Raw genomic sequence first — 24155 nt, forward strand, 5'->3', positions numbered from 1 at the left:
TCTGAACATCTCCTTCTGCAGTATTTTCATGAAGGCTTGCACCACATGGATCGAAATATGATTGATGCCGCAAGTGGTGGTGCCCTTGGTAACATAACCCCAGCTGCAGCCAGGCAACTGATAGAAAACATGGCTTCAAATTCTCAACAATTTGGCACAAGGAGTGATGCCATAGTTGTTAGAGGTGTACATGATGTAGGGGCAGCCGAGTACACAAAGAAGTTGGAAAGTAAGATTGATGCTCTTACCTCACTTGTCAATCAACTTGCTTCCAATCAGAGAGCTCCAGCTGCAAGAGTTTGTGGCCTTTGTACATCTGTTGATCACTTTACAGACTCTTGCCCAGCGTTGCAACAACAGGCTGCTGCTGCTGCTTCTTCTTCTACACCAGTGGATACGCCTCAGGCCTATGCAGCAAATATTTTCAACAATAGGCCCCAACATCAACAACAGAACCATGATTTTTCAACAAACAGATATAATCCAGGATGGAGGAATCACCCTAATTTGAGATGGGGAAACCAGGGTAACCAGCAGCCCCAACAATTTCAAAATGTGCAACCCCCTCCACAACAAAGAGTTGCACCTGCACCACAAGCTGCTCCTGTTCCACATCTACCCACACCAGCTCCTGCTATAGCACCTGCACCTTCTTCTTCTACTTCATTGGAGGAGTTAGTCAGGATGATGACCCTTCAAAATATGCAATTTCAGCAGGAGACTAGGGCCTCAATCCAGAGTTTGACAAATCAAATGGGGCAGATGGCCACTCAGCTAAACCAGGCACAGGCTCAGAATTCTGACAAGCTTCCATCACAGACGGTGGAAAATCTGAGGAATGTGAGTGCCATTACATTAACATCTGGGAAGAACATTGAAGTTCCCACTCCTGAGCCTACACCTCCAAAGGAAGCCGACCCTGCCAAACTTCAGAGAAAGCGTGATGCTCATGCAGCTGGTCCTTCCACATCTGGTGCGACTTCTACACCTTCCACCTCTACTGCTGCACCTTCCATACCTCTTCCTTTCCCTCAAGAGCCATTCCAAGCAAAAAGATGGAAGAGGTTGACAGGGAGATCTTGGAAACTTTTAGGAAGGTGGAGGTGAACATACCTCTGTTGGATGCCATAAAAAAATTCCCAGATATGCAAAGTTCTTGAAGGAGCTATGCACGCACAAAAGGAGGCTAAAAGGAAACGAAAAGATCAGCATGGGCAGAAACGTGTCAGCATTGATAGGTAAATCTGTTCCTCAGATTCCTGAGAAGTGCAAGGACCCAAGTACATTTTGTGTACCTTGCATCATAGGTAACAATAAATTTGAAAATGTAATGCTTGATCTTGGTGCTTCAATAAATGTAATGCCTCTATCTATTTTTAAATCTCTTTCTCTTGGACCCTTGCAACCTACGGTGTGGTGATTCAGTTGGCAAATATAAGTGTTGCCCACCCCGCAGGTTTGGTTGATGATGTTTTGGTTCGTGTTGGTGAATTGATTTTCCCTGCTGATTTTTACATTCTTGATATGGAAGAGGGATTTTCACATGGTTCTGCACCAATCATTTTAGGCAGACCATTTTTGAAAACTGCACGAACCAAAATTGATGTCCATGCAGGTACTTTGTCCATGGAGTTTGATGATATTGTTGTGCGATTCAACATTATGGATGCCATGAAACATCCTTCTGAGGATCATTCTGTTTTTCACGTGGATATTATTGATGATGCTGTTGATGGATTGATCTCTGATTTCCACTCTTTGCATGCATTTAAACATTCATTTGTGTCTGAGTTGTCTGAATTTGCATGCATTGATGATTCTGATTCTGATTCTAATTCTGATCCTAATGATGCTGAATATGATGTGGATAATGTTGAATCTACTGAGTTTCACTCTCTGGATGTTGTACCTATTGACTTTGATGTTATACAATCAGGTTGCACTAACCATGTTGCAGGAAGTACATACGCATCTGATTGTTATGCTCAGGTACAGGTTGTGGAACCCATTTCTCCCCCCCTCTGGTTCCTGATATTCAGCCAGCATCCAGTACTCCAGAGTTGAAACCACTGCCAGACAACCTCAAGTATGTCTACTTAGAGGAGGAGGACAAACTGCCTGTCATCATTTCCACCTCCCTCACTGCTGAACAAGAGCAGAGGTTGTTGCAAGTTCTTAAGAAGCATAAGAAGGCAATTGGATGGACATTGGCTGACATCCCTAGTATTAGCCCATCAACATGCATGCACAGGATATTGTTGGAAGATGGAGCAAAGCCAGTGAGACAGCCACAGAGGTGACTCAACCCTGTCATCTCGGATGTTGTAAAGAAGGAGGTGACCAAGCTTCTACAAGCTGGGATCATCTACCCCATTTCTGACAGTCAGTGGGTTAGCCCCATCCATGTTGTTCCAAAGAAGACTGGCCTCACTGTAGTCAAGAACGAAAAAGAGGAGCTAATTCCAACAAGAGTGCAAAACAGTTGGAGGGTTTGCATTGACTACAGAAGGCTAAATCAAGAAACCAGAAAAGACCACTTCCCCCTGCCTTTTATTGATCAGATGCTTGAGCGCTTGGCAGGTAAGTCCCATTATTGCTTTCTTGATGGGTTTTCTGGTTATTTTCAAATTTGCATTGCACCTGAGGACCAAGAAAAAACCACATTCACCTGCCCCTTTGGCACTTTTGCCTATAGGAGGATGCCGTTTGGCCTATGCAATGCCCCTGGCACATTCCAGCGGTGCATGCTTAGCATTTTTAGTTATTTTCTTGAAAAATGCATAGAGGTGTTTATGGACGACTTTACTGTATATGGGTCCTCATTTGATGCATGTTTGGATAGTTTGGACAGAGTTTTAAACAGGTGCATCCAATCTAACCTTGTTCTCAATTTTGAGAAATGTCATTTCATGGTAGAACAAGGCATAGTATTGGGGCATATAATTTCAAAAAAGGGCATTGAAGTTGACCCTGCCAAGATCTCAATTATTTCACAATTGCCTTACCCCTCTTTGTGCGAGAGGTTCGTTCTTTTCTTGGCCATGCAGGGTTTTACAGGCGCTTCATTCAAGACTTCAGTAAGAAGGCCCTCCCACTGTCTAACCTACTGCAAAAAGATGTTGACTTCATCTTTGATGAAGGATGCAAAGAGGCTTTTGATTGCCTCAAGAAGGCCTTGACCACAACTCCAATCATTCAGGCGCCCGACTGGACAGCCCCATTTGAGCTTATGTGTGATGCATCCAACTATGCATTAGGGGCTGTTCTAGCTCAAAGGATTGATAAGCAGCCGAGGGTAATCTACTACGCCTCCAGGACATTAGATGCTGCCCAAGCAAACTATACCACAACAGAAAAAGAGCTCCTTGCGGTAGTTTTTGCACTTGAAAAGTTTCGATCTTATCTGCTTGGTTCTCCTGTTGTTGTGTTTACTGACCATGCAGCTCTTAAGTACCTGTTGAAGAAGGCAGAATCAAAACCTCGACTGATAAGATGGATGCTCTGGCTCCAAGAATTTGATTTGGAGATCCGTGATAGGAGCGGAGCACAAAACCTGGTTGCAGACCACCTAAGCAGGATTGAGAGGTCTACTGATGATGCTGCTACACCGATCCAGGATGACTTTCCCGATGAAAGTTTGTTGACACTCTCTACTTCTTCCTCACCTTGGTTTGCTAACATTGTTAATTATCTTGCTGCTTCTGTTTTTCCTCCCCTAGCATCCAGAGCTCAATGTGATAAACTCAAGAGCGATGCTAGGTATTACATTTGGTATGACCCCTATCTGTGGAAAATGTGCAATGATCAGGTTACCAGGATATGCATTCCGGACCATGAGATTGACTCGGTCCTCAAATTTTGTCATTCATCTGCACCTGGTGGTCACCTTGGCACACAAAGGACACTCGCAAGGTGCTAGATTGTGGATTTTATTGGCCCACATCTTCAAGGATGCGTGGAGGATATGTAGCACGTGTGAGGAATGCCAACGAGCAGGAGGAGCCATTTCTTGGAGACAACATATGCCTCAACAACCCATGCTATTTTGTGAGGTGTTTGACGTCTGGGGTATAGATTTCATGGGCCCTTTCCCTGTCTCTTTTGGTTTCACTTACATCTTGCTTGCTGTTGATTATGTTTCAAAATGGGTGGAAGCCAAACCCACTAGAACTAATGATGCTCGAGTTGTTGTGGACTTTGTTAGGTCTCACATATTTTGCAGGTTTGGAGTTCCTCGAGCTATTGTTAGTGACCAAGGCACCCATTTTTGCAACAGATCCTTGGGGGTTTTGCTTCAAAAGTACGGGGTTGTGCAAAAACTTTCTACACCATATCACCCCTAAACTAATGGGCAAGCCAAGATCTCAAATAGAGAAATCAAGAGGATCTTGGAGAAGATTGTGCAGCCCAACAGGAAGGATTGGAGCAATAGACTTGAGGATGCTCTATGGGCTCACAGGACTGCTTACAAGGCACCTATAGGGATGTCTCCTTATCGGGTTGTCTTTGGTAAGCCATGCCACCTTCCAGTGGAGATAGAGCATCGAGCCTACTGGGCTGTCAAGTCATGCAACTTCTCTCTTGATCAAGCTGGGGAGGAAAGGAAGCTGCAGTTGAACGAGTTGGATGAGATCCGTTTGGAGGCATATCAGAACTCTATGTTCTACAAGGAGAAGACCAAGAGATTCCATGATAGCTCCATTGCTAGAAAGGAGTTTGTTATTGGTCAGCAAGTTTTACTGTATAACTCCAGACTTGGACTCATGGGGGGTAAGTTGAGATCAAAGTGGATTGGTCCTTTTGTTGTCACTAATGTTTATCCTTATGGTGCAGTTGAAATCAAAAGCCAGTCCACAGATAAGAGCTTCAAAGTGAATGGGCATCGTCTTAAGCCATTCCTCAGCAATCCTGCCTTGGTGGATACTGTTGTGGAGGAAACTTCCCTGCTTGACCCCACTGCTATTTCACCATGATTCAGGGAGTTTTCTTTCCTTTCTTTCTCCTTCTTCTTTACTTTTATTGCACTTGTCCAGGTCTGTCCGTCTGTTGTTGTTTCCGTTTGTTTGTTTCATTTTTGTTAATTAGTGTTAGTTAGTGTGTTATGTTTTTGCTTTCTGTTTGGAACACTCATTTCACTCTTGGAGGATGAGTTGTTGGTTATTCTGTGAACTGTTATCCTTGCTTTGTCTTTGCATGTCAACTTGCTTTTGGAATTAGTTTACCCTGTGTAAGAATTTGAGCCACTCTCTGTTCTTTGATTGTGTGATATATGCCTCTTGAATGCTTGCACAGTGGCCTTGGCTTGACTCTTTCTGAATGCCTTTCTGATTCACATGCATGTTGGGATATGATTTAGGCAATTTTGTTCTGTGAGCCTACAACCAGATGAGCCTACCTTGAACTGTTTCCGTTGATACCCCTTTTTGAGCCTGCATACCCTTTCATTGTTTTACAGCTCATTACAAGCCCTTAGCCTGAAAAACCATGATTATTCCTACCTTAGGAAATTTTGGAGCTTTGGAATTGTTTTGGGAATGGGTGCTCAATTAAGTGTGGTCGCGCACAACAAGTGTGGTTGTGCGCGCACTTGTTGTTGGTTCTTGGAATTGCTCATTTGTACACCAAAGTGGGATTTCAAAATTGTTGTTTCTCTGCATGTTCTCTGTATAGAAAAAAAGAAGAAAGAAAAAGAAAAGAAAAGAGAATAAAGAAAAGAAATAAAAAGGAGTTTGGATTTGAGCATTGTGTGAGAACCGAAGTTGGAAGTGTTGGTGTTTGGGATTACTTTCATGATTGATTGAGACTTATTACCCACTGCTCCTCTATTTCCTTGGTTGCTTAGCTACTTATCCATATGTTCCACACCTTGTCCTCAGCCCCATTACAACCTTGAAAAGTCCTTCTGATCTTGACCTGCATGTGTTTCTGGTTTGGTTGTTCGTTCTAGAGGCTTGCCAAGTCTGTTTGATGTTTGTTTTTCAAGGGTGCTTTGAGAGTAAACAGTAGCCTAGAGATTTGAGTGATACAGTGCATATTTCGTGAGGTTATGTTGCTTTCAATTCTCTCCTTAAGCTGAACTGAGTACTTGACATGTTTTGAACTGCTTGGATGATGTTCACGGATACCTTGCAGCTTTGAATCCTTCTGTGTTAGATGTGTTTCCATTTGTCTGTGTCGAGTCCGTTTGTCATGTGTCTGTTTGTCTTGTGTCTTTTTGTCTCCTTGTTATGTTTGTGATGTCCTTGCTTTGCTTTACTCTTTAATTTTGCCCAGGAGTGCAAAAGGGTAAGTGTGGTCGATTTTGATGAGTCATTATTTTCTTCTATTCCACTAGCCTTTGTGCACCCATTAGACAGTTGATTAGTGCTTAATTGTTCATCATTAGAGTGTTTTTCATCTGTTGGGCTTTATTGGGCCATTGTTCCGAATTTGGACTAATTTCACATTATTTGGCCTAATTTTTGTTTTTAATTATTTTTAGGTATTTGGGTGACGCAATTTTGGAGCTTGGACATTAATATTTAGTTGAAGAAACTTTCCACATCATTGCCACATCATTTCCATGTCATTTCCACGTCAGCAAAGTCAATGGGTCAACATTTGAGGCCCATAGTGGCATTTTTGTAATTCTGCGGCTTATAATGGCAGTTTTGTAATTCTGAGTGGCATGGGTGATATGACCACGAATTAGGTCTGCATGAGAAGAAGGCAGCCGCTCATTCATCTTCAACCTCTCTTCAAAATCTCCATTTTCGTTCTCCAAGCTTCCATGGACGTCCCCTTGCGGTTTTTCACGTTTTTGGCTCATTTTTACCGTTTTTATGCATATTTGACAGCACCCATTGAGGGTTTTACGTTTGGAATTCGTTTTCTTGGTTGGGCAGTTCGGTTTGTGGATTTTATTGACTTGGAACAATATCCATTCATGGGGTTTTCGCATTTATATATGATAACACTGTTTTGCATTCCATTTAAGCTTTGAAATCTCAATTTTTGCTCTTAAATTGCGTTTTCAGATTTGAAGGGTTCTTGGTTCTTGGTTCTTGGTTCTGATTTTTGTGATTTCAGTTTTGAAGTGTTTAATTACTCATTTCCATGTCTAGCTAAATTCGTGTATTGACTCCTTGATGAAAAATGCAATGAAGCTTTGAGGTTGTGCTTGTTTTGTGAAATCTGCCATGTTTTTGTTCTGAATTCGTGGAATGCATGTGGTGAATCTGTCAATGCTTAATTTACAGAGTAATTGCATGTGTTTTGTTTAAGATACGTTCATGCTTAATGTATGTAGCTTGGCTGTCACGAATTTAAGGATGTGTGCATTGCTTAATTGCATAATGAAGCTAGATTGTAATTTTCGCTTAGTGAATTATTATCTAGTGGATTGAGACAAGGCAGGGTTGGTGTTAATTTGGTGGCCTATGATAAGTGAAATTGCGTTTGAATCAGGGATGTCAATACGGTTTTAGTCACTGTAGCATTTAAATTAATCTATTGATTAGCATTCTGAATCTGTCTGCCAACCCCCCTCCCCCCTGTGTTTTATTGTTGTGTTCATCTGGAAAATTGGCTTTGAATGAAAATATTGGTCGTTGGGAGACGACTTGGTTCACTTTCATGTACTGCATTTAATATGTTTTAATTTGGTGGGGTACGGCCTCTATCAGCAACCCACCGTCGACGAGAACGCAACTTCAAGAAAGGGTTCAGTCTTCTTCATCGTGATTTGGCCGTGCTCAATGAAGAAGAAGGGTTTGAAATCCAAGCGAGAGACGAAAGGTTAAAGAAATTGGGGATTTAGGGTTCTTCGAAACCCTTGAGAATCAGATTTGGGGATTATCTTGATTAGGGCTGCCAACGTTTGGTGACTTCAAATTCGAAATAGACAACCTAAAAAATACGTTGTTTTTTGGTTGATTCTAAACAAAGCATTCATTCATCTACGATCACAGAACTAATGCAGTCTCTCAGTCACACCATGCTGTTTCATCTTCTCTTTTCAATCAATTCTCTTATCAGTCTATGACATTCTTCCTCTCTTTCTCAACCAAAAGCCGTTGCCTACACTTCAACAAACCACTTCAATAATTGATTACCTGAATTCCGACTTGCAGTTCTCCAGAACCCAATCCCTTTATGTCTCCAAACGTGTTTCAGGGTGCGATTCCTCAAACCCTATCAGTCTCCCTTCAAAATAGCTTCCAAAGCCAGATTCTCTCCCTGATTCGTCAAAGACCCCAGATACTGTTTACAAACGTTGAGAAAATCTTGAGACCCAAAATTCAGCTCTTTCAGATGTCTGGATTCCAGGGTTACGAGTTATGCAGCTTCATTTCAAAGAATCCCTCCATTTTGACTCATAGCTTGAAGAAAACATTGGTCCCCTCAGTTGAAGCTATTAGGAAAATTGTCTACGACCAGAAAGATTTTATTCTTGTTTTGCACAGATGTGGCTGGATACTCCCAAAGTACAAAAGAATTATGGAGAATGTCGTCTTCTTGGAGAGTTGTGGCATTCTTGGGACTCATCTTTCATTGCTACTCAAACTTCATCCAAGGCTTTTCGTTGCACAGCGGTCTACTATTGAAAACAATGTTTCTCGAGCTGTAGACTTGGGTTTCCGTGAAAATTCAAGAATGCTTGTCCATGCAATTCATACATTAAGTTGTTTGAGCGATAAAACATTTGAGAGAAAGTTGAAACTAATTAATTGTTTTGGTTTTTCGAAGGATGAGGGCCTGCAAATGTTCAAGAGAACCCCGACTTTGTTTAGAACATCAGAGAAGAAGTTGAAAGTTGGAATGAAATTCTTCTTGCATACAGTTAAGCTGCCCAAGTCAGTCCTTATTCACCAGCCTAAGATTTTAATGTACAGCATGGAGGATCGCGTGCTTCCTCGATATAAAGTCTTCCAACTGTTGAAATCAAAAAATCTCTGCAAGAAAGTCCCCAGTTATATTCATGTGTTGTGCTTGTCTGAGGAGATGTTCTTGGACAAGTATATATCACAGTTCAGAGAAAATGCAGAGGAGTTATTAGTAGCATACAAGGGTCATTATCTGGAGGCATAACCATACCTTCAATTCTGTTTTTTCACTCTTCCACAGGGTTCTAATACTGAAATTATTTAGATAGTGTTGTGCATAACCATGGAATGTCTCATTGTAGTAATGAAGATGGCTCGTTTATTGTATCTGTTTATTGATTATGCATCTTTCTTTCCCATGGTAATTTGGTGGTCATAAGAACCTTGGAAGATCCACACGAAAATAAGCAATCCACTTTGACTGCTCCTTTAAAGAGGTATGCAGAGTATACTTTTCTTGATCTTGTTGACTTGTTCCCCACTGGGATATGCTCCAATGTTGAATTGTAAAATTAGCCTGTATTCATCTTCCAGCACCCTTGTTTAGCTTTTAAATCGCTGAGCATTAATTAGACTGTTTCTATGTTGTGAATTATGTAAGTTAATTTGATTAGTCAAATTTGTATGTGCCTCAGTAGGATTGATATCGAGTTTCCTTTTACTCCCTTCCACCTTCTACTATTAAGAGAGAAAAAATCAAGAAGAACGTGGGTTGCATTAGTAAATCTTAGGTGGTACTTGAAAGTTGAAACCATTGAGACATTATTATGCTGCTTTATTGTCAACGTTTAAGACTGCTTTTTTTTAATGGCTTTTCAATGAGGGACTAAAGGTATGCATCACTGCTTTCACTTGTTTATCACTGGAATATATTTGGTAGTATTTGAACTAAGCTAAAAAATGCCAAAATATAATCCCTTCAACTGCAGCTGCAACAAATCTTCTTACAATCTCTTTCCCTTACAAGATGGACCATTCTTTGCTGTGACAGTTTCATCTTGTCACCTTGCAGTGGCCCTCCAGCCCCGTCTTATGATTCCTGACTCAACAGCTAAACCTGAAAACAATCAAAGAAGAGTTCATATTTTGTATATTAATTCTGATGCATTATCTTTGAAGGTCCGTCTCATGATATTTGTATCACTCTTCTGCAGGTTGTTATATTATAATAGATAAATATTACAATAGACAACATATGTTATAAGGACACACATTAAAAGAAATAATTATCTATTTATTTTAAAAATCAAATAATTTTAAAAATAATCTTTAGAAATACATACCGTGGGTTAAATCGATTCAATATAGAATTCGAGCATTTTAGAGATTTGTATGAAGATTTTAAATTTAAAAAACTAATAATACTATTTAAGAACTAAAATAATAATTTATTAGATATTAAAGGTTAGAGTTGAAATATATTTTTATTTTTACGGTAAATCAGTTTAATAATAAATCAAATGAATAAAATAATTATTCAGAGAAGTAATACTTTAAACATAATATATTCTTTAATAATTTATTAAATGACCAACTAATTATAAATTCTAAAATTATAAATTTAATATAATAATAAAACAAAAAAAAAATATTACTTCTCTAAATATAGGGAGCCCATTAACTATAATACAGTAACATTCGCAAGAAATTTTTTTTCTTCTAGTCTCTAAAATACGCCATTTCAAAGTATAGTTTATTGTTAACTCTACTTGGTTACATAGTGAACTAATTTTCAAGTCTTTTATTAATGGTGGTAAATTCAAAACCCCATTACCATTATGAAAAAGCAGATAAGTTCTTGCATGTGATTGTTAGGTGTAATAAAGTAGTTTCGAACCTTAGTGTAGTCAAAGTTCTCTCTAATAACAACCGTCCCACCTTAAAAAAACACTTACGGGAATCATAAAAGCTGGTCCAGTATTTTGAATTTGAGTCAAAATAACTGGTTCTAGAAGTGTCAAGTTTGGTACATAATGGTTTGTTTTCTAAAAGATGGTGGTAGTGACATAAATCACGGTGGAACCGGGAAGAGTAAATGGTATAAGAAAGAAGAAATCTTTGGCGTGAGTTGAAAATTAGAACTTTGTTTCTTTCGAGCTGCATGACTTGGACTCGCTTTCCCCCCCTCTCTTTCTGTCTTTTGTGAAAGAACATGACAACGTTAAACTATCTATTAACTGAGATAAATGTGGAAGCAATACTCAACCAGCAACGTTAGATTGAGATAAATTTAACTACGGTTGATACACTACACCATGAACATGCAAAAATAAAATTCCAGAAACATATTCGTTTTAATGTTTGGTATGGTAGGAGCCACTTACATTCTGGCTCTCTGATCGTAATTTAAAATTCAACAAGTGCGATGAGTTGTTTAATTTCCACATAAAGACACACGAATAATAATTACCCATAACCACATAAGCATCTTATATATATGGGAATGACGTGATTCTTGCAAGCTGCAACTGAAACTTTTGTTTATTTCGCCAATTCTGAAGAAGGGTCCTCTTGGAATCTGATACCATCTAGCTGCTCCATGGAAAACTCTCATGTTTGTGAGGGTGGGAGAGGAAGATACTGATTTTTGATGAAAGAGATAAATGTTTATGTTTATTTTTTTTGCTTTTTATTATGATAATAACAGATAATTAAAACAGCAGTATACAATACTAACCATAGAATTATCAAGTACTTAAAGAAAATCTCTTCCTTTTATTTTATTTCCTTGAGAAGATTAGGACTAAGCCGTCAACTTTGGCCATGGTTCAATGTTACTGTATATACATCAGTACTTCGTTGTTTTGGAGTTTGACACCATTATATTCCGTGGAAAATTAGAAAAAGCTCTTCTTAATCGCTGTTCAGAATCTTAACTGGATAGCTCCTACGAAAAACAATTAGTCCTCATACACATACCTATTCAAAACATGTCACTATTTCTTTCTTATTTTAGTTCATAATCTTCCATTTACACCCTCATAACACACTATAAAACAAGTTACACCAACTCAACTTATAATCATTTGAGCTTAACCAAGTTTGTCGAGAAACCATATACCTTGCATCGAACACTTTTCAAACCAACCTGCATCATGGAACAGGAACTCATCAGTTCAAAGGTTCATGGAAAGGCAACAAGAGTTGCTTCAAGTGAAGCTGGATATGATCCAAGGATGAGGTGGCGTGCTGCTAATCCAGCAGTAGAGACCACACGCGCTTGGAAGGGACAACATGGTCGTGCGGCGAACTCAGATAACACCTCACTTGATAACGATGAAACTTTCAACAGTTTCATTCGACGTGCCAAGGGTAAACTTAGAACGTGTCCCACATCGGTCGGGAGCAGAGCAACGTTACACCTGTACCACTACGAGATGATGACGAGGCTAATGCTAGGGATAACCTAAACGACCAGTTTTCGAATTTTATCAAGAGTTCGAAGAAGAAGTTGAGAAGTACATCAAGCATGAGGAAGCATGGTTCCTTCAACAGACGGTGACCATTGATAAACCAGGGAACCTCAAAGAGAGTGATTTGACATGTGGGTCCATCCAATATTCTGTTATATATACTGCATGAAAATAAGATCCTAAGCCATGCAAGCATTATTATACTTTACATTTTTTTCTATTTCAAGCACAGTAAATGTGAAATGTTTATTTGGGGGGAATAATTTCGACTGGTTTATTGTTTGTTTGTAAGAAATTAATATACATTGATGTTTTGTCTTTAATGAAAGGTTTCTGATTAATCTGTAGTGTTTTTATTGAAAGAATAATTAATATCAGTTTATTAACAGGAAGGATCAGAGGGCAGCTATATATAGGAAATGACTCAATGAACATACATACCTGCATTAGACCCAACACCTCTACTTCTTCACCGACTTTAATGACGCCTTGTTCAACACGGCCAGTGGCAACTGTTCCACGTCCCTTCATCACAAATGAAAAATATAAAGCAGCTGAAATGATGGAAACCATTGCCCCCATATTTATTTATGTCCATACAATCCAATATATGTAATGAAACAAATGCAGATTTTGAGAGAACTAAGTGTTGAAAATAGAAATTTTGATATTCTCTTTAAGGAAAAAAAAACAATTATATGAGACAACAGTTTTTAAAGCACTATGTTAAGATTTAAATTACCACTGCGTCATATCATTACAAAGAGCAAGGCCGTAACAAATGCTACCTCCTTTCCTTTTTTATTCTTCAAAAACCCTAGACCGAATTAAGAATTTGAAATTTAAGATTTTGAAATTTTATCCTTCACCTAACTAGAGATTTAGAAGAACAAGAAAGAATTTGTTAAAGTGACCACAGTTACAAAGATGACCGGTATTATAAACATCTATTCCACATATGCTCCAGTGTTCATAATCCCATCTGCTTATGATGTTAAGCACATCAATAATTGCTGTAGTTTGAGTGAACTGAAGGAGCATATAAGGAATTTAAAGCAATTTTAACGTAAACAGAATAGTAATAAATAGTACTTCTTAAACAGTGTCGTTACCTAAACGGTGTTTATACTGGAGCAGATGGAAAGTGATAGAACATGATAAAAACACAAGACTTACATTACAAATTGTAACAATTTTATAACTGAGGCCATCTTTACTTCAATGAATCTGCTTTCTTCAAAAATTAACCCAAAAAATAAAGTTCAGGTCCTTTTACCTGAATTGAGAACACATCTTCAATTGGCATTAGGAAGGGCTTGTCAAGTTGGCGAACAGGGTCAGGAATGTATGCATCTACAACATCCATTAATTTTAGAATGGCCTGTCTTCCAATCTCGTCATTTGTACCCTGTAAAGCAGACAACGCTGAACCTCTAATGATCGGGATTTCATCCCCAGGGAACTTGTAGAAGCTCAGTAGCTCTGCAAAAAACATTATCATAAAAACACATTTTAGCAAACACAAAGATTACAGAAACTTAAGCAGGTTTATTCATTTTCTGAGCATGGACAAGAGAAGAGAAGCCTTAGAGAAACACCCTACCACGTAACTCCATTTCTACAAGCTCTAACAACTCTGGATCATCAACAGCATCAACTTTATTTAGAAAGCAAACAAGAGATGGCACACCAACCTGCATAATACATTTAAAGATAAAATATGTCAATCTAGAAGTAAGGAGAAAGGTGTAGACGTTCTAGGTATATATATACAAACCACATCAGTAGAATACCTACTTGGCGAGCAAGAAGAATGTGCTCCTTGGTTTGAGGCATTGGTCCATCAGGTGCAGATACAACAAGTATACCACCATCCATCTGGGCAGCTCCCGTAATCATATTCTGAAAAAAAAAACAGACAATTATAAAGCATACAGTGAACAAGAATTAATTTTTATTTAAACTAAATAAAACCATTAGATAAACCATCTAGTAAGTACATCAAGGCAAGCTGGAATGCTAAACCCACCAGCATTCATGGAAAATAGGAATCTGACAAATGCAGCTGTTGCCAATATACAGTGTAATCAATACCTATAAAATATATTTTGTTACAAACTAATCTACTTCCAAATTCCTAGCATAAATTTTCCATCTCATTTTGAAAAGAAGGTCAGGCTACACAAGCACCAAAATATGCTAAATTCCACAATTAACTATTATACAAGGTAAAATTGCTTAAATTTGTTCGCCACAACTTAGCCACCCAGCTTCCGTTAGGCAATTGATAACTCCAATAAAAAAAAACATTCTTAGAGAAACTAAACCAAATTCGAAAGCTTACTTTAACATAATCCGCGTGTCCAGGGCAGTCCACATGCGCATAATGTCGTTTTGCAGTCTCATACTCCACATGAGCCTGAAAACCGAAATATAGAGCAAGCATACATATCAACAGAAAACAACACAATCGATTGCAAGACCAAAAGAGTGCGATTCCATACCGTTGCAATGGTGATTCCTCTCTTCTTCTCTTCAGGAGCCTTGTCAATTTCATCAAAGGCCACAGCCTTAGCCTTCCCTTCATCCGCAAGCACCTGATCAAACCTAATTGAGTAATAAACACCAAAACATCCACCTCAACACACATTTAAACAAAGAGTGAATCAAGACCTTGGTGATTGCCGCAGTTAGCGTGGTCTTCCCATGATCCACGTGTCCAATAGTTCCGACATTAACGTGAGGCTTCCTGCAAAGTCAAACAATAAGATGAACAAAACAAGTAAAAGACATACTAATAACGATTACTGTTACTTGTATATTTTAAATTTTGCGACGAAAAAGAGAAAGCGAGAGTGTTACGTTCTGGTGAAAGTTGCCATGGATCTCCACCATGGATTGGAATTGAAAGAATAGAAGGAGGTGGAGGTGGAGTCACTGGGAGTAGAGAGAGGAGAACGAGATACGGAAGAGTGGATTTGAGAGGCTAAGGGGAAGAGGCGGCGAGAAGTGGAAGAGGAGTGTCTGAGAAGAAGAGTGGCCATTGAAGAAGTGATGAGGAGAATGAAAAGCCCTAACTATGGAGTGCAGAGGCGAGGGTTTTAGGAGAAGGAAGACAAAAGCGAAGAGCAGTGAGTGCGAAGAGCGAGGGTTTTAGAATGGGCGCCCGACACCGACCCGTCATATTCGTGCGGCCCAATTCGAGCACTCTCATAATGTTTCGGAGCACATACATACTTCTTTTTTTCTGTTACAAATGTTTTTTTCTTCTTGCTCCGACAGAAAATATTTGAAGTGATTTTTATCTTATTGACTTAATTTAAAGTTTTAGATAAATGAATTAATTCGTGTCTGGTTTAACTTATTTAGTTAAATGGTATCTTTTGGTAAATTTAGGTATATTTTATGAGAAATAATTCTGTTCGAGGTAGAAAAAATTATATATTAGGACAGGGTTATTCTGGTTCAAAAACTGACCATTTTTCTCTTTATTTTATTTTTTTTATGAAAATGCATTAACTTGTGATAAGTATAAATAAAATGAATAAATAAATTAAAAGATAATTTATGTAATATAGGTTTTACTTGTTTGTTTAGTATAGATGCTTTATATTCAACTTTTTTCATTTTGAGTCAACTCTAATTTTCTTTTCTTATTTTTTAAACGAATGTATAGATAGGAGTTTTATACTTTTAGTCGGTATTTCCTCTTTTGAATTTTTAAACGAATGTATATAATTGTTTCTTTGCTTAAAATCATTTGCTTTTGTCGATGAAATCATATAAAATAGTTACGTATTGTTGCTCTTTTGTAAGCAATAAAATATTTTCGATTTTAATGTTGTGATACTTTTCAATTAAATTTGTTTTTTAAGAAACTTTTAAAGGACAATGTTCTCTTTGCATCTTTTACTCCTTATCAATCTTTATTAGTATACTTTGACTTCAATTGAAGGGAGCCTAATGGTTGATTGGATGATTCAATTTCTATTTTAAACTCTCCTTGGTTGATGGAAATATCATGGTGAAAGAAAAAAGAAAAATTTAATGATGGGAAGTTGCTTGATGATGGACAATCTCTATCTTGTACTTCTAAGATTTAGTTTTAGACATGTTCCTACAAAACTTAAGTGCTCATATTTTTGCACTATTATTTTGGTAGACTTCAAGATTTAATAATTTATAATATTTTTGTTGATGTTAATTTTTATTGTATATTTTCTTATCATACATATTAATATGTATGATACAAAAAATATGTAATAAATATCAATATCAACAAAAATATTATAAGTTATTAAATTACAAATTAAAACTTGATATAATGTATCAACTTATATTGAACTATGGATTATTTATAATATTATATATTAGAAAAAATGGTTAAAATTGAATTCGGATATATATATATATATATATATATATATATATATATATATATATATATATATATTAATAAATAAATAAAGGTTAAAGCTTCTAACCAGAACCTTGATCATGCAAAAAATTGTGTTAGGTGTACAAACATATTTAATATTTATTTTATATAACTTAAATCTATATTTACCTGTATTTTTCTATTATATTTTCTTTTTTCCTTTTAATTTACAAAATTATTATCTCGTTTTAATATGATTTTTATTTTATATGATGGTGAAAATAACTATTCTTGTTTTTGTTTTTTGTGTATAGCTTTTTGTTCTCGATTCATTTGAACATATACTTTGCTGGTTGGATTTGTTATTTTGAGCCAATTCCTCCGAGAAATTGACTTTCATACGAATCTTTGAAAACATGAAACAAATTAAAAGTAGAAAACAATTTATAAAATGTAATAGTTTTCTTCGTATTGTTAATCACTTTGACTATACATTTAAATTTAGCACGACAGTGAATTGAAATTAATATTATCATTTTTAAAAACACTTTATGAACAATATTGATATAGTACAATTCGGTTAAAATAGTATAGTCCAAATTAAAATTAATATAGTTTGATTCAAAAGTGTAATTAGAAAAAATGTTTGGTTCATAACAGTTGGTTCATATCGTTGTTCGGTTCACTAAATTCAGTTTAGTTTGTTAGAATAAAAGACAATTCAATTCAATTTGTTTGAATAAAATTAACGAAAATTTGTATGAATTAAATATAAAATATGTGACAATAATACTGACTTTGTATGTGGTAATGACACTTGCTTGACATATGACACTGCCATGTGTCATAATGTTGACTTGGATGTGAACAATTTTTTAAAATTTTTTAAAAAATTTAAAAATAAAAAAAATAACGAAATGACACATGATTGTCGTTGTTCACTTTTGGTTAACAATTTAAATGTCGTCACAAAAAATAATCAAATTGATCATAATTTATACAAATATTTTAACAAAAAAAAATATTTTAACACATAAAAAAGTCACATCAGATTATAAGAGAAAATTGTCAAAATATCATTGTCCTTCATAAAAATATGACCAAATCGAAGAAAGAGAAACGAAACTTGGGACAAATGATGTCTTTAAGAATAAAAAAAATAATATTCTCTTCCCCCGACCTCTTCACCTTTTATCTACAACTTCCCTCTTTTCTTCAGAATTTGCTCATTCCTCGTGCTCATTGGAAGGTGTTGCGCTTTCCTATCACACAAAGGTGTTGTCTTCTTCCGGTGAAGTGTGGGCTGGCTTACGTTTGTGTGATGTCCGAAATTACCCATATCCTCGATTAATCCGGTTGGGCTGAATCCAGCCAAACCCGAATGTTGCTTAGCTCTAGGTGCAGAGCTGAACTTAGGGTTTTGTTGTTTGTTCCTTGGTCTTCTATCAATCCAACACATTTGATCCTTGCATAAACTTGGAAAGCTTAATAATTTAGGAGACAAACATGCTAGTTTATGAAAGCATAAATACAATGTAGGCATACACAAACTTAAACATAAAACATAAACCACAAAAGTGACTAACTCCTAATAAAGCAAATATTATTAAAAAAGTAAAACACCCATGTCACATCATAAAAATAAATAATTATAAATATATTTAAATAATGGTTTAACACATCTCAAGACATCTAATGCATCATCAATATTCTTTGGACAACAATATAAATATATTAACTACTAAGAATATTTTGTTGTAACGACTAAACATTGATAATGAAGTATGTCAAACAACAAACCCATCTTATTCATCTTTGATTGATTTATCATCAACCAAAACAAAACCTTCTAATTATCACATTTTACCATCACATGTATGTAATCTGGCCAAATATTAATTTTCTTTTGGAACAACCAATATTCGCATGATATACATAAACACTGATGTTTAACATTTTTCACTAACTATGATCATTAACTGCAAAAAGTATTAAACTTGAATATTTTGTTAACTTCTTGATTTAATTTACTCACAAAAAATATTAAACTACCAAAACATTGAATATTTTATTTATACTGAAACTAAATATTTATAGGTATTTATTTTAATACAAAAATTTTATCAGGTTTTTATCTTCTCCCACGCGCATGAACTAACCCCTAAACGGAATCTCTGCCGGCACACTTTAGAGCAAACCACAGCCATTGACGGCCAAAAAAAGGGCCTGGAAAATCAAATTGCCGCTTGCGAAGCCGCCGTCCCGAACCAGATCGCCCCGTCGCGAGCCACCTACGCGAACACAACCAGATCGGTGTTGCGAGCCACCTCCGCTGCGACGAAACCAGAGCCAGCAGATGTCTCGCGAAACCAGGCTGCCACGACGAACCACCACACGTTGACGAAGCCACGCGTTGCAGAACCACTGCGAATCAGATCGACGACGAGGGCACTTTCTGACGCGAAATCCCCATCACTGCGGCGCCGGCACCACGCAGCCACCTGCGATGAAAAAAGCTGCCCGGAGAAGACGCGAAACCAGACGCGAACACACCTACATTGCGAGAATCCTCCACCTCCGTTCCAAACAGAACCGCAGGCCACCGTGACAGAAATCGATGTCGATTGCGCCAATGTGACAGCCACCACGGTACCTGCAAAAAACCAGACCAGACAGACCCCCGCGAAGCAACCCACCGTCGACGAGAACGCAACTTCAAGAAAGGGTTCAGTCTTCTTCATCGTGATTTGGCCGTGCTCAATGAAGAAGAAGGGTTTGAAATCCAAGCGAGAGACGAAAGGTTAAAGAAATTGGGGATTTAGGGTTCTTCGAAACCCTTGAGAATCAGATTTGGGGATTATCTTGATTAGGGCTGCCAACGTTTGGTGACTTCAAATTCGAAATAGACAACCTAAAAAATACGTTGTTTTTTGGTTGATTCTAAACAAAGCATTCATTCATCTACATCTACGATCACAGAACTAATGCAGTCTCTCAAGTCACACCATGCTGTTTCATCTTCTCTTTTCAATCAATTCTCTTATCAGTCTATGACATTCTTCCTCTCTTTCTCAACCAAAAGCGTTGCCTACACTTCAACGAAACCATTCATAATTGATTACCTGAATTCCGACTTGCAGTTCTCCAGAACCCAATCCCTTTATGTCTCCAAACGTGTTTCAGGGTGCAGATTCCCTCAAAACCCCTTATCAGTGCTCATTTCTTCAAACAAATAGGCTTTTCCAAAGCCAGATTCTCTCCTGATTCGTCAAAGACCCCAGATACTGTTTACAAACGTTGAGAAAATCTTGAGACCCAAAATTCAGCTCTTTCAGATGTCTGGATTCCAGGGTTACGAGTTATGCAGCTTCATTTCAAAGAATCCCTCCATTTTGACTCATAGCTTGAAGAAAACATTGGTCCCCTCAGTTGAAGCTATTAGGAAAATTGTCTACGACCAGAAAGATTTTATTCTTGTTTTGCACAGATGTGGCTGGATACTCCCAAAGTACAAAAGAATTATGGAGAATGTCGTCTTCTTGGAGAGTTGTGGCATTCTTGGGACTCATCTTTCATTGCTACTCAAACTTCATCCAAGGCTTTTCGTTGCACAGCGGTCTACTATTGAAAACAATGTTTCTCGAGCTGTAGACTTGGGTTTCCGTGAAAATTCAAGAATGCTTGTCCATGCAATTCATACATTAAGTTGTTTGAGCGATAAAACATTTGAGAGAAAGTTGAAACTAATTAATTGTTTTGGTTTTTCGAAGGATGAGGGCCTGCAAATGTTCAAGAGAACCCCGACTTTGTTTAGAACATCAGAGAAGAAGTTGAAAGTTGGAATGAAATTCTTCTTGCATACAGTTATGCTGCCCAAGTCAGTCCTTATTCACCAGCCTAAGATTTTAATGTACACATGGAGGATCGCGTGCTTCCTCGATATAAAGTCTTCCAACTGTTGAAATCAAAAAATCTCTGCAAGAAAGTCCCCAGTTATATTCATGTGTTGTGCTTGTCTGAGGAGATGTTCTTGGACAAGTATATATCACAGTTCAGAGAAAATGCAGAGGAGTTATTAGTAGCATACAAGGGTCATTATCTGGAGGCATAACCATACCTTCAATTCTGTTTTTTCACTCTTCCACAGGGTTCTAATACTGAAATTATTTAGATAGTGTTGTGCATAACCATGGAATGTCTCATTGTAGTAATGAAGATGGCTCGTTTATTGTATCTGTTTATTGATTATGCATCTTTCTTTCCCATGGTAATTTGGTGGTCATAAGAACCTTGGAAGATCCACACGAAAATAAGCAATCCACTTTGACTGCTCCTTTAAAGAGGTATGCAGAGTATACTTTTCTTGATCTTGTTGACTTGTTCCCCAACTGGGATATGCTCCAACGTTGAATTGTAAAATTAGCCTGTATTCATCTTCCAGCACCCTTGTTTAGCTTTTAAATCGCTGAGCATTAATTAGACTGTTTCTATGTTGTGAATTATGTAAGTTAATTTGATTAGTCAAATTTGTATGTGCGTAAGTAGGATTGATATCGAGTTTCCTTTTACTCCCTTCCACCTTCTACTATTAAGAGAGAAAAAATCAAGAAGAACGTGGGTTGCATTAGTAAATCTTAGGTGGTACTTGAAAGTTGAAACCATTGAGACATTATTATGCTGCTTTATTGTCAACGTTTAAGACTGCTTTTTTTTAATGGCTTTTCAATGAGGGACTAAAGGTATGCATCACTGCTTTCACTTGTTTATCACTGGAATATATTTGGTAGTATTTGAACTAAGCTAAAAAATGCCAAAATATAATCCCTTCAACTGCAGCTGCAACAAATCTTCTTACAATCTCTTTCCCTTACAAGATGGACCATTCTTTGCTGTGACAGTTTCATCTTGTCACCTTGCAGTGGCCCTCCAGCCCCGTCTTATGATTTCCTGACTCAACAGCTAAACCTGAAAACAATCAAAGAAGAGTTCATATTTTGTATATTAATTCTGATGCATTATCTTTGAAGGTCCGTCTCATGATATTTTGTATCACTCTTCTGCAGGGTTGTTATATTATAATAGATAAATATTACAATAGACAACATATGTGTATAAGGACACACATTAAAAGAAATAATTATCTATTTATTTTAAAAATCAAATAATTTTAAAAATAATCTTTAGAAATACATACCGTGGGTTAAATCGATTCAATATAGAATTCGAGCATTTTAGAGATTTGTATGAAGATTTTAAATTTAAAAAACTAATAATAGTATTTAAGAACTAAAATAATAATTTATTAGATATTAAAGGTTAGAGTTGAAATATATTTTTATTTTTACGGTAAATCAGTTTAATAATAAATCAAATGAATAAAATAATTATTCAGAGAAGTAATACTTTAAACATAATATATTCTTTAATAATTTATTAAATGACCAACTAATTATAAATTCTAAAATTATAAATTTAATATAATAATAAAAAAAAAAAATATTACTTCTCTAAATATAGGGAGCCCATTAACTATAATACAGTAACATTCGCAAGAAATTTTTTTTCTTCTAGTCTCTAAAATACGCCATTTCAAAGTATAGTTTATTGTTAACTCTACTTGGTTACATAGTGAACTAATTTTCAAGTCTTTTATTAATGGTGGTAAATTCAAAACCCCATTACCATTATGAAAAAGCAGATAAGTTCTTGCATGTGATTGTTAGGTGTAATAAAGTAGTTTCGAACCTTAGTGTAGTCAAAGTTCTCTCTAATAACAACCGTCCCACCTTAAAAAAACACTTACGGGAATCATAAAAGCTGGTCCAGTATTTTGAATTTGAGTCAAAATAACTGGTTCTAGAAGTGTCAAGTTTGGTACATAATGGTTTGTTTTCTAAAAGATGGTGGTAGTGACATAAATCAGCGGTGGAACCGGGAAGAGTAAATGGTATAAGAAAGAAGAAATCTTTGGCGTGAGTTGAAAATTAGAACTTTGTTTCTTTCGAGCTGCATGACTTGGACTCGCTTTCCCCCCCTCTCTTTCTGTCTTTTGTGAAAGAACATGACAACGTTAAACTATCTATTAACTGAGATAAATGTGGAAGCAATACTCAACCAGCAACGTTAGATTGAGATAAATTTAACTACGGTTGATACACTACACCATGAACATGCAAAAATAAAATTCCAGAACATATTCGTTTTAATGTTTGGTATGGTAGGAGCCACTTACATTCTGGCTCTCTGATCGTAATTTAAAATTCAACAAGTGCGATGAGTTGTTTAATTTCCACATAAAGACACACGAATAATAATTACCCATAACCCATAAGCATCTTATATATATGGGAATGACGTGATTCTTGCAAGCTGCAACTGAAACTTTTGTTTATTTCGCCAATTCTGAAGAAGGGTCCTCTTGGAATCTGATACCATCTAGCTGCTCCATGGAAAACTCTCATGTTTGTGAGGGTGGGAGAGGAAGATACTGATTTTTGATGAAAGAGATAAATGTTTATGTTTATTTTTTTTGCTTTTTATTATGATAATAACAGATAATTAAAACAGCAGTATACAATACTAACCATAGAATTATCAAGTACTTAAAGAAAATCTCTTCCTTTTATTTTATTTCCTTGAGAAGATTAGGACTAAGCCGTCAACTTTTGCCATGGTTCAATGTTACTGTATATACATCAGTACTTCGTTGTTTTGGAGTTTGACACCATTATATTCTGTGGAAAATTAGAAAAAGCTCTTCTTAATCGCTGTTCAGAATCTTAACTGGATAGCTCCTACGAAAAACAATTAGTCCTCATACACATACCTATTCAAAACATGTCACTATTTCTTTCTTATTTTAGTTCATAATCTTCCATTTACACCCTCATAACACACTATAAAACAAGTTACACCAACTCAACTTATAATCATTTGAGCTTAACCAAGTTTGTCGAGAAACCATATACCTTGCATCGAACACTTTTCAACCAACCTGCATCATGGAACAGGAACTCATCATGTTCAAAGGTTCATGGAAAGGCAACAAGAGTTGCTTCAAGTGAAGCTGGATATGATCCAAGGATGAGGTGGCGTGCTGCTAATCCAGCAGTAGAGACCACACGCGCTTGGAAGGGACAACATGGTCGTGCGGCGAACTCAGATAACACCTCACTTGATAACGATGAAACTTTCAACAGTTTCATTCGACGTGCCAAGGGTAAACTTAGAACCGTGTCCCACATCGGTCGGGAGCAGAGCAACGTTACACCTGTACCACTACGAGATGATGACGAGGCTAATGCTAGGGATAACCTAAACGACCAGTTTTCGAATTTTATCAAGAGTTCGAAGAAGAAGTTGAGAAGTACATCAAGCATGAGGAAGCATGGTTCCTTCAACAGACGGTGACCATTGATAAACCAGGGAACCTCAAAGAGAGTGATTTGACATGTGGGTCCATCCAATATTCTGTTATATATACTGCATGAAAATAAGATC

At 36.9% G+C, this 24155-nt stretch overlaps 1 protein-coding gene across 1 annotated transcript; it reads right to left on the bottom strand.

Annotated features, from left to right (window-relative positions):
* Nucleotides 1-11886: 11886 nt before the first annotated feature.
* Nucleotides 11887-15336, bottom strand: LOC114171467 (elongation factor Tu, mitochondrial-like). Its single transcript, XM_028056474.1, has 9 exons — nt 15140-15336; nt 14951-15026; nt 14782-14874; nt 14622-14696; nt 14075-14179; nt 13881-13971; nt 13554-13759; nt 12665-12802; nt 11887-11952 (listed from the first exon to the last, which is right to left on the bottom strand). The coding sequence occupies exons 1-9, from the start codon at nt 15319-15321 to the stop codon at nt 11887-11889; spliced, it is 1032 nt and encodes a 343-aa protein (XP_027912275.1). The 5' UTR covers nt 15322-15336.
* Between the last annotated feature and the right edge of the window lie 8819 nt (nt 15337-24155).

This window comes from Vigna unguiculata, unplaced genomic scaffold (assembly GCF_004118075.2).
Source record: "Vigna unguiculata cultivar IT97K-499-35 unplaced genomic scaffold, ASM411807v1 contig_271, whole genome shotgun sequence".
NCBI lineage: Eukaryota > Viridiplantae > Streptophyta > Magnoliopsida > Fabales > Fabaceae > Vigna > Vigna unguiculata.